Below are 11049 nucleotides of genomic sequence, written 5' to 3' on the forward strand. Positions count from 1 at the left end.
AAATGGCTGCAAAATGTTTTGTCTGTATCGCTGAGCAGTGACATTGTCTTCAAAGAAAATGTAGGTCCAATTATTCTTCGCCAAGATACTATGACTACCCAAAATTCTATTTTAACAAGCTGAACAGTCGCTTCCATTAACAGGTGTGGATTCTCCTAATACCACGTAGGTACAATAATTTTGTGAATTTATGTATCCACTAAGAAGAATCCATACCTATCACATCGGTAAAAAAGTTACATCTAAAAGATTGTCATGGTTTAGGTTGTTGTTAAACCAGCTACAATAGTTCACTCTTTTTCCATTCTTTTTTCTTGTACCGCACATAGAAACTAAATGTAATTTTCTTACAGCTCTGTGTACTGAACCATATGACATTCCTATAATTAATATTTTTAAATACTGATTTTAACATTTTATAAATATTTACCCGCTGCCTTGCTGCTAAATGCTCTCTAACACCCTCCAATTTATCTTCCGTTAAAATTGACTTTCTTCCAGGTGACTTCCCTTTACAAACACTGCCAGTATTTCTGAATCGTGTCACCAAACGTCGAACATGCTGAGCAAAAATGTTATAAAACGCAGCTTCATGATTTGGAAACTCTTCCTAGAATTGCAAAAAACATGAATGGATTGAATAATTCCATCCATTTTCATATCGTCTTGTAACGATAAGATTTTCTAACCTAAAACAGTATTTTATATCGAAGAAATCATCAGTATTTGCTTCTCTACCACAAAACTGACAGTTAACAGATGATTAGCGTTGAAAAACACTGATAATTTAGAAGATTAACGATAAATTCAAATAAAAACACAGTATGCGAACACAAATAAATACAACAGCAAGCACGGGAAGCACGAGCGTCTCTGAATTGACATATCGTGTCGGTAAGAAATCTAAGAGAACGGAAAGTAATTTTGATCAAATGGAAGTAAATTTTAAAATCTTTGGTAACATATACGTGAAACGTCAGCTGCAATCATTCTGGATCTGGATTTTTATTTTATTGATTATGTAAGTATTATAATTATTTTTTAAAATAAAATAAATTTGTTTAGCTAAAGATGCGACACATCTAAATATAGTTTTTTTAGTCAATTCAAAACGTCTTGTCAGTATCTGGTTAAGTAAAAAAAAAATCGTGAAATACAGGTTCGGAAAGTACTGATGGTCCATCTGCCGTTACGTGAGAGCGATAACGTAAGACATAGAAATCCATGCGATAGAGAAGGATAGCTATAATGATAATAAGATCCACTTCTTATTTGTGGAAGGGCGAAATGAGCGGTGACTATTAGACGCCTTCATAATAGCCATCTTTTTCTATCGCACGGATTTCTATGACTTACTTTATCGCTCTCACGTAACGGCAAATGGACTATCGGTACTTTCCGACCCTGTATAATTTCCTGTGGATCTATTTCGACGCCCTGCTGATTTCATGACTTGACGCAAGTCGAATTCTCTTAAATCTATGTAAATAATTAGAAAAACACACTTCCACGCAGCAATGGAAGAATTAGAAGTGTTGAAGGCGAAGTGGATGAAAACAAGTTCTTCATTCGATATACACACTCCACTTTCCCAGTTTTATCGTGTCTTGTTTCATTTTTACAAGTAAGCGACTTATCAAAACAAGTCTGTCACACCTCGCCTTGTGCCTACGTTAACGCGTCTTACGCCCGTTCCCATTCGGATTTATCCGGGGACGGCTCATTATGCGGTCTTAAAACGGAACGAATACGAATACGGACCCTTTTTATTCATATTTTTCGCGTTACGACTCTTATAAATTAGGCGTGTCCGAAAGACCTGAAAGCTTTGTGGCATATTTTATAATTATTGCAAATTATTCGGTATTAACGTCGTAAATATAATCGCGTAATTTATCGCGCCCAGACGTGTCCGAGGCGGTACCGGACGGGTACGTGCACCGGAAACCAAGCCGCATAATGACTTTTCGGTTCGGGAGATACAAATAATAATGATCGGCCGGCGGAATTGATTTCGGGGCGCAAGATAAATGAATACCTTCGAGATCAAGTGCGATGTTACCTCGTGAGCCGAAAGGAATTGTTGATTCTTCACTTCAGGCAAACTTAGGAGTACTCTTAACTTTCCAATCAGAAGCACGAAGCCATTCCAATTACTATACGCTGGCCTAATCTAGGTAAAAGTAGAGACATATGTCTGAGGGGTCCTAAATTGCCCTCCACGAGAAGTATAAGGCGCGGCGACTGCTTCGAAAATTTCCGCCAAAGTTGTTTACGTAGCTTCCAGCCGCCCGCAAAAACCACAGCAGACGACAACACCGGAGGCTGATGCCGACGACGGCGATGTGTAAAAATAGAAAATTCACCTCAATTCGAACTGAGGAACTGCAAGGCAAATCTAAAGTACCACGTTAGACCACAAGTCAATCATCAGTTCCAGTCGGCGACAATCCAAAATGGGTAATATCCGTAGAGTAATATCCTCGCTACGGGACTTCTGCGAACCCATCAAGAACTGTGACCGAACGTCGACCCTTGCCGTTTATTAACTACTAACAAAACCTGGCCAATACATATAGGTTTTAAATTAGTATCATTTTGCATTGTATAGAGCCTCTACAGATCAATAATCAAATACCCGTTTGTTATAAATTACTACTTTAACAATATATGTTTTTAATAACACAGGACCACAAAAAAATGACTGTAGGGTTCCTTGAACCAGACCAAGAAACCCAACAATATCAACCCTATACTTTCATAACTCAATAACCTTGAGATTCGATAACATATAACTCTAAAACCCATAACATGAAAATCTCTAGTCTCAAAACTCATAAATCTCAAATCCCAATAAACTACAAACTCAAAATGAGCAAAAAAAAACAAAAAAAACACGCAAAACTAAAACCTCAATATCGGAGATATTTATAATTCTAGACTATACTTCGTAACCATAAACCCCATAACCCTGAAGTCCCATAACCCTATAATCCCAACAGCCTATAACCTAGTAATACAAAACCTCATAACACTGTGTTATATTGTGACATGCAATTTTCTTATGTTACACTTCAGGGCTATGGAATTTATAGATTATGAGGTTATGAAGTAATGAAGATGTAGAATTATGAAGTTAAAACTCTCTGAGATTAAGGTTTGAGTTTAGCTTGCAAGTTTTTTGTTTTTACATTTGCTCATTTTGTGTTTGCAGTTTATTGAAATTTGATATTTATGAGTTTTGAGGTTATAGATTTTCAGGTTATGGGTTTTAGAGTTATAGGTTATCGATCTCAAGGTTATTGAGTTATGAAAGTATAGTTAAGTATATGGTTTAAGGGTTATATTGTCGGGTTTCATAGTTTCAAGCTGTTTTTTTGAGGTTAGAAAAAAACGCTGACGTGATGGGGCAAAACAGGTTTTGGATTCGGTTTCAGCGACCCAAAAAACATATAATCCACTTGTTCTGGTTCAAGGAACCCTTCACTCATTTTTTTTGTGGTCCTGTGTTATTCAAAACCTTGTTAAAAAAAAATTCACAATTTTTTTGCGAACACATCGCTTCCAGTATTCTCAAATAGTATTTGCTCCAACCGGATATACTAACCTTTGAGTAGGTACTCTCACTGGTTTACAGGGTGTGCCATTTCACACTCCCGCTGCCAATATCTCCGAAATGAAGAAATTTATTTTAGTTCGTAAAACTGGAGTTGTTAGGTCCCTCGAATACCTTCAAATTACAGTTTGAAATGTTAGTTCAAATCTTTCTGTATAGCTGGCGTGGCGATACTAAAAATTTTTTTGATTCCTGGAACGTGGAAATGCAGTCCATCTGAAAGATCGTTATATTTTGAGTAATTTTTGTAATATACAGTTTTTCCCAATATCTACTTGTTTTCGAGCAATGAATTCGAAGTCAGATTTCCTTTGAGACACCAACGAAACAATACCTTTTCTTTTTTAAGCCGCAATTTTTTCTTGGTCATATGTCCCTCATTTTGATGTCATGTGACGTCATTTAGTGCGACCGAGAACAGAACCTACTTGTCGGCTTTCTGCTGTCTGATCTACAGTCCAATGCCGACGAGACGGAACCTAATTTAAAAAAAACGCGCATGTGGGAGTTTCGAAGCAAAGTTAATTTGGCTGTCTCTAGATTCTTGTTACTTACTATGCTCATGATGTCAAGATGATCTGTCTTGTCATTTATCTTCTCAATTCTCAATCGGACTAAATGAATCACGAATTAGCGCGACACCAAACGTCATTTTAAAACTTTTATTTTGGACGCTAAATTTTAATAATTAATTATTATTAATTAAGATATTTCACTAGATAATTTTATATAAAGTTATATATTATTTGTAAAAAATGTTTTTATTTTTTATAAATAATATGGGCTTATTTTTGTTTTCATTAACCTGATCTCTATGTTGATGTAGGAGCTGCTTTCCATTTTAAATGATAAATCAAAAAACCAGTTTCAGCTGCTAATATGGAAAATCCTTATATTTTAACATTCTGCTATGGAAGCCCTATCTTTTCTTGCTGCTTTGACTTCTCAGTAACTGATTTAATATGTTCATACTCGTCTTGGTGTAACTATGGTACATCTTAAATATTACTTATTCTACAATTTTTTATGAGAAAATTAAAATTTATTATTTTATTAATCTGTAAATAACTCCATTGCTTTTTTAAATATGCACGTTATGCATACTCTACTCTAAGCAGTGAAACCCTTAATTATTTATTTATATCTGTTTATAGTTTCTAAAATATCGTCAAGCAATAAAAAGTTCACTTTTAATGATAGGGAATTTGTAATAATATTTGTATTTGTTTATCATGTATAACTATAGTAACATTGGAAATTCCCAGTTGAAGGCATACAATTAAATTTAATTAAGCTAAAATCCCATTTATGATTATGAAATGCAAATTCGCATTCTTTTGGAAAACTAAATTATACACAGATTCATATTTATTTTTCCCAACTATATTTATCCTTTTTAAGTTTTACATGTTGTTTTACATGTTGTTTTACATGTTGTTTTTTACAATGTGATGACTAAGACTCCTGGCGAGTAATCCCATCTTACACATGCATTTCAACTACTTTGTATTCAACAATCGCGTCTTGCCTTTCAAAAATCAACATCCGTTGGGGCACCACAACAGATGAATTTTAAAATTTTTTATGGCATTAGACAAGTAGATTTTGTATACAACTACGTAATTTCCTAAGCATAAATTTTAATATTTAACACTTTATTTTGGTTTCAGGTAAGTGGGAATAGTTAACGGTGTTCGCGTAAGTATTTATTTTACCTTTTTAAGTGTCTGAGATTAAGATATTTACAGTTACTGTTGCCATCAAGAGTGTAACATGTACTGAGAATATATTTGGTTTGTAAAAAATCCTGTAACTAGTATCAAGCACTAAAAAGTTGCACCAAACCAATTTCTTTACATTTTAAAATTAATATCTGTACAGGGTGCTCTATTTCCTTTGAGTTTTGCCTAACTTGATTTTTTTAAATGGAACATCATGTATATATAATTAGTAAGAGAGCGGACAATGTGTGACTTTAACCCGAAGAATAGGTCAAATTTTGGTAGAGATGTGTACGCGTTCAAAAATGTAATGTGTATAAACTATGCAAAATATAATTATTATGTATAGCAAATATATCGTATTATCCTCGCGAAGATTTGTACAAAGGGTACAAATCTTTTTAAAATCCATAAATCATGTGAACAGGTTAAATAACGAGAAAATAATTAAGTTAATTTAGTTCTAAAGAAATGAAATAACACTCTCGTCCATCTCTAGTCCATCCGTCGACATCGGTTGCGTTTATCGAATTTCTATTGGTCAGAATTCAAACTGCAGCCCTGTTATGAATGGAGCGTGAGTTGGACTATTCTATCATGTGCGTCGCCTGAGGGTATTCCTTACATTGACTTCCTAATTTCCAATTAAAAGAACGACACTATTTTTAACCGAACTTTATTTAAATGTAGTATACAATTTCTGATTTTCTAAATATTTTATAACGCCTAAAAATGTATGTACCGTGGAATTTTCGTGAATTATCACGTAAATTTCCGATGCATACCCGACACGCCACTGCGTCATGGGTAATGTATCTAGGTTTATGAATGTCATATCTATGTTCAAGGTTAAAATCACAAATTGTCCGCTCTCTGATAATTAGTGCATTTTTGAGTTTCCCTTTGAATGACAGCTTTTTGAATTTGTCAAATATCTCCGAAGCTAAACACAGCAGTAAAAAACACCATTTTTTTAAACATTAAATAATACAGAAGCGTTACGTTTTAGATATGATAAAGAAAATAAAAGCATGTGGTTCATTTCAAGTTGCACAGAAAACAATAGCAGGAAACTGTAAATAATTCTCAGATAACGTGACTACGTAAATTTATATTGTCATTTGTTTTGGAACTTGCGATGTGGCCATCCTTTATTGGTCGATGATTTTATCTCCAAACGAATCCAGTTGAATCAAGTCATTACAAACCTCTTGATCCGAGATAGTACTCGAGGTAATACTTCGTTTTTAAATCTTTATAATAATGATTGTGAATTATCTAAATATATACAAAAGACAAATAATCTAATTATTAAAATTGCTTATATGTTATATTATAAAATGCCAATCACAGGTCAACAAGGGTCAAGAAACAGACACACTAATATGCATTCCCGAAGGATTTTGGTGCGCTGAATCCGAATATGGCCGCAGGATTGCTCTATCACGTTAGGTTTTTGTGATATCCTAACCTAAAAATGCAAAAAACAGTTTTTCGTCATATTTGAGGTTATGTAGTAATTATTCTATTCGATTCTTTAAAAAAAAATCATATAACTTAAAAGTACAAGGCTCCCTCTTTCGAATGCCGTTGAATTTGCTCAAATATCTTTTTTTTTCGTTGAGATATCACATGTTGAAATTTCTAAGTTTATCAGTTTCTTAATATGCGAAAATCTACTAAGGATCCCTTAGACGTCAAACAGTTGAATGCAGCTCAGAAACTTCATACTCAGAAACCTTCAATACATACGAACAAAACTCACAAACTCCAAATCCACAAACCCAAACCCACAAACCCAAACCCACAATCACTAAACTCACAAACCCCAATCCCACAAAACCCGAACCTACAAACTCCAAGCTTACAAACCCCAAGCCCACCAACTCCAAACCCACAAACCGTCTGGGTATGAAGTTTCTGAATTGCAATCGACTGCTTGATGTCTAAGGGATCCTTAGTAGATTTTCGCATATTAAGAAACTGAAAAACTTAAAAATTTCAACATGTGATATCTCAACGAAAAAAATATTTGAGCAAACTCAACGGCATTCGAAGGAGGGAACCTTGTACTTTTAGATTCAATCTATTAGTTTTTTGAAAAAGAATAGATGGCATTACTACATAACCTCAAATATGACGAAAAACAGTATTTTTTGCACTTTTAGGTTAGGATATCTCAAAAACCTGACGTGATAGACCAATTCTGCTGCTAGATTCGGATTCAGCGCACCTAAATCCTTCGGAAATATGTATTCAAGTTTCTGCTTCCAAAACAAAGTTAAATTTTGTTGGTCTGTATAATTCGTCGTTGTAAATGTGGCAAAATGCCCGAACAATGTTCCTAAACAAGTATATTAGATTGTCGTCAAAGTTTAACTGGTTTTTTTAATTGTTTAAATTAAAAAAGGAACTTCGTCATGTATTTGACACGCCTTAGAGACTTTTACCTTATAAGAAATACTGCTTTAAGGAATCACCCGACCCTATACGTCACTTTCCATACGGGCTTTTCGTTTTTTATGGCCGGGACAACTTTTTACGACTGACGGTATCCTCCAAGAAGGCTAGAACCACTACATTTCGAGCTGTTAGTGTTTCAGCCACGCTGGAGATCGTCAGGGTTATAACAAATGGGATTCCCGTACCGTCATAAAATTTATGTTTGTCCAGTAGCTACCCGGGGACAAACTGATGGCCACTGTTAGGTAAATAAAGGTAGAGCCGCGCTTATATACGCTTGTCATAATTCATATCAATTAAGACTTCCACTCCGGCCTTTGGGAAACTATTAGTCGTCTCGCAGACCGATCGACTTTCCTATTAATTGAAGTGCTGCTTCGATATTTTGGTCATTTGACGAAACTTGTTCTCGATAAGTCAATCAGTTCTTTAATACATAGATCTCAAATGTTCTTCAGTTGACAAATAACTGAAGTTTTTAATTCGTAACTAAAAAAAGAAACGTACAAGCCAAAGTGGCATTTCATTTTAATTTGGGGTTGAGTAGGTAAGACACAGGCGATGCACTACCAAACAAGGAAGAAAACATCGGCGGGAATTAAATTAGAATTAAATTAAATTAGAAAATTAGCAGAAGTAAGAGATAGTTGGATTGAACGTGGTAGCGAAGTACCTTGGCTTGCACATAGTCCTGATTTAAATCCACTGGATTTTGAGGCTATCTTAAATAGTTATTAATAGTCAAGAACAACTGTGGACAAATATTCAAGTTCATATTATCAAACATCATAGAACTTTATTTAACATCAGACAAAATTTAAATAAAAGGCTAAGAAAGTGCATTGAAATCACTAATGATTGCTTAGAGAATCTTCTATAATTAATACCTGCTAATTTTCTAATTTTCGCCGAATCTCAAAAACCTTAAAATGTCTGTATCTGGAAAACGGTTGAGTTTATAAATTTCTAACAAGTATACCTTTTTTATTTAGAATTCAACGTAGTTCAATAATTTCTAATTAAAAAATTCAAAATTGTAAAATATAAAAAGTTAGACATATTTTTTCATTGATATAACTAGCGCCCCCTAGACGTGACCCCAATACTGGTTGCATATTCGTATTTGCCACCTCAGAAAACGGAGAACTACAAATTTTCAAAACAATCGATCAAGACTCAAAATATTGCAGAAAATGGAAAATATTTTTTCAACTTTAACACCCTGTAAAATGAAAAGGAGTAACAATTGATTAAGGCATGTTTGGCTCAATCGCTATATTTTGGCGTTAACATTCTGCCATTAAACTCTATGCCATTAATAATGACTCACCCTGTATTTGAGTGAAAATACTCAGTTTTAGTTAAAAAAATTATCAAATTGCTAAATACTAAGAGAAAATATACTCAATAATTTCACTCAGTGGATTCACTTCGTACCTTTATTGCTTTCACTCACACCAATTTTTTTTTTACTGTGTACGCATAGTGATCTGTACTGTATGTTCAACTAACTTGGTCATAAAAGAAATAAAGATATTATTCACCAAATATAAGTACTGCAACATAATTTTGCGTTAATGAAGCCAGACTTAGACCACTAACAGGCGAGGGAGCGCATGAGCACAAAACATTATTTTGAAATGAAACATAACCAAACTAAAATAAACAAGTGAACTAGGACAATAATGCTATATGTAAGTGTAAGTTAATTACTAATTTTAATTGTTTATGTTTCTTGTGTTAATGTGTATTTATTGTAGCTGTAATATCATCCTGTAATTGGGTTTCTCCCGTTGGGTGAATTAAATTAAATAAATAAATAAATAAACTTATTATCTTTTCTTACATAAGGCTCAGCCAAACTTTTTTGCGTTAATGGTCTTGCCACAAGACATAGTCTGAAGCGTAATTTATATTACGCTTCCATTTATTTAATTGTTCAACTACTGTAATATCAAACGTACAGATGAACTTGCTAAAAAATATTCTTGCGTCTTATTTTCGTCATTTCCAGTCCAACTAACTTGACGAGTACAAATACTTTGCTTTTTTTTGGGTCTTCGGTACATGTATCAAATGGAGGGCCCAAATCTGAAAGTGAAAATTAAACATTAGTAGTCTATTGACTGGGTGATTTGAAAACTATTGTAATTTTACCTTTGCGTAGAAAACGGATAAAACTTTTGCTTATAATATATAGGTAATATTGGTTCGTTGGATCTAAATCGAGTAAGATTGCTAGAGCGTCTTCTTTTTGACTTCCTTTGTTTGCTTCGCTCAGATGATGCTTCATAACCATTACACGATCTTTCTCTTTTCACTCCTGATGATGTAAAAGGCTCTTCATCGAACTGTATATGGATATCTTCATCAAGCCACTCAATACGTCTATTCAAAAATGCATCCGTAGATCTGGTTTGTTCTAACGCTACTTAAAATGCGGCATAAAGTTTGTTGGACACTTTTCTTTGATATAATGCTCCGCTGTGGATATGTTTTCGGTTTTTTATTAGACGAAAGGTTAATTCGCGTTTGTTAATATTTATAGAGCTCATATCGTAATTTTCGCTAGAATGACACTTTTAAAATATCCGAACAGCTTTTATAATTGTTCAACCACAAGCAAGTGCAGATAATATAAAAAAATAACAAAAACTGGTGGGTACACATCCTGTATGTGGTAAAAAATATTTTTATTTACATTAATTTTGCATTGGCAAAATACATTATACACTAGCCACCACTTAGCCACAGAAAAGATAAAAAGAACAGTCAATTTGAGTCACTAGAAACATATTTGTATATGCATATTTTTAAATATAAATTTTGAACAATAATAATTATTATGTTACTTGGTAGAAATCTATTATACTGTGTTGGGAAATATCCCATTTTCACACTGAAATGCATCGTGCTTTAAATATTCATATGGCTACCCTGAACAATTTTTTACAATTTAGACCGAAATTTGGAAACTGTTTATTAATTTCATCAAGTTCTGTAAATGGTGACTACTACCCACTGTATGGGCCACAGCATGACAATCCGAAAAACGGTCGACTTTAAATATCCTTGGATCATTTTAGAGAAGCAAAAGCTCATGTTGATATATGCTGTAAACAACATAATTTTCGATGTTAAAGTTTAAAAAAATATTTGTTAAGTTAAATAATGACAGAGATGCTGGAGGACATATAGCCACCAAAAACCTCAGAATTTCGACGCCGTTGAATATTTTGGAAATTCGAA

General features: G+C 33.8%; 1 protein-coding gene across 1 annotated transcript in view; it reads right to left on the reverse strand.

Moving 5' to 3' along the window:
- Nucleotides 1–10350, reverse strand: part of LOC108914227 — a 30297-nt gene extending 19947 nt beyond the window's left edge. The window contains exons 1-2 of the mRNA XM_018719990.2: nucleotides 9958–10350; nucleotides 9777–9891 (exon numbers count right to left, since the gene is read on the reverse strand). Coding sequence (XP_018575506.1) covers nucleotides 9777–9891; nucleotides 9958–10099 — 257 coding nt within the window. The 5' untranslated portion in view covers nucleotides 10100–10350. The remainder of the gene's footprint in view (nucleotides 1–9776; nucleotides 9892–9957) is intronic.
- Between the last annotated feature and the right edge of the window lie 699 nt (nucleotides 10351–11049).

Source organism: Anoplophora glabripennis, unplaced genomic scaffold, assembly GCF_000390285.2.
Source record: "Anoplophora glabripennis isolate ALB-LARVAE unplaced genomic scaffold, Agla_2.0 scaffold709, whole genome shotgun sequence".
Lineage (NCBI taxonomy): Eukaryota > Metazoa > Arthropoda > Insecta > Coleoptera > Cerambycidae > Anoplophora > Anoplophora glabripennis.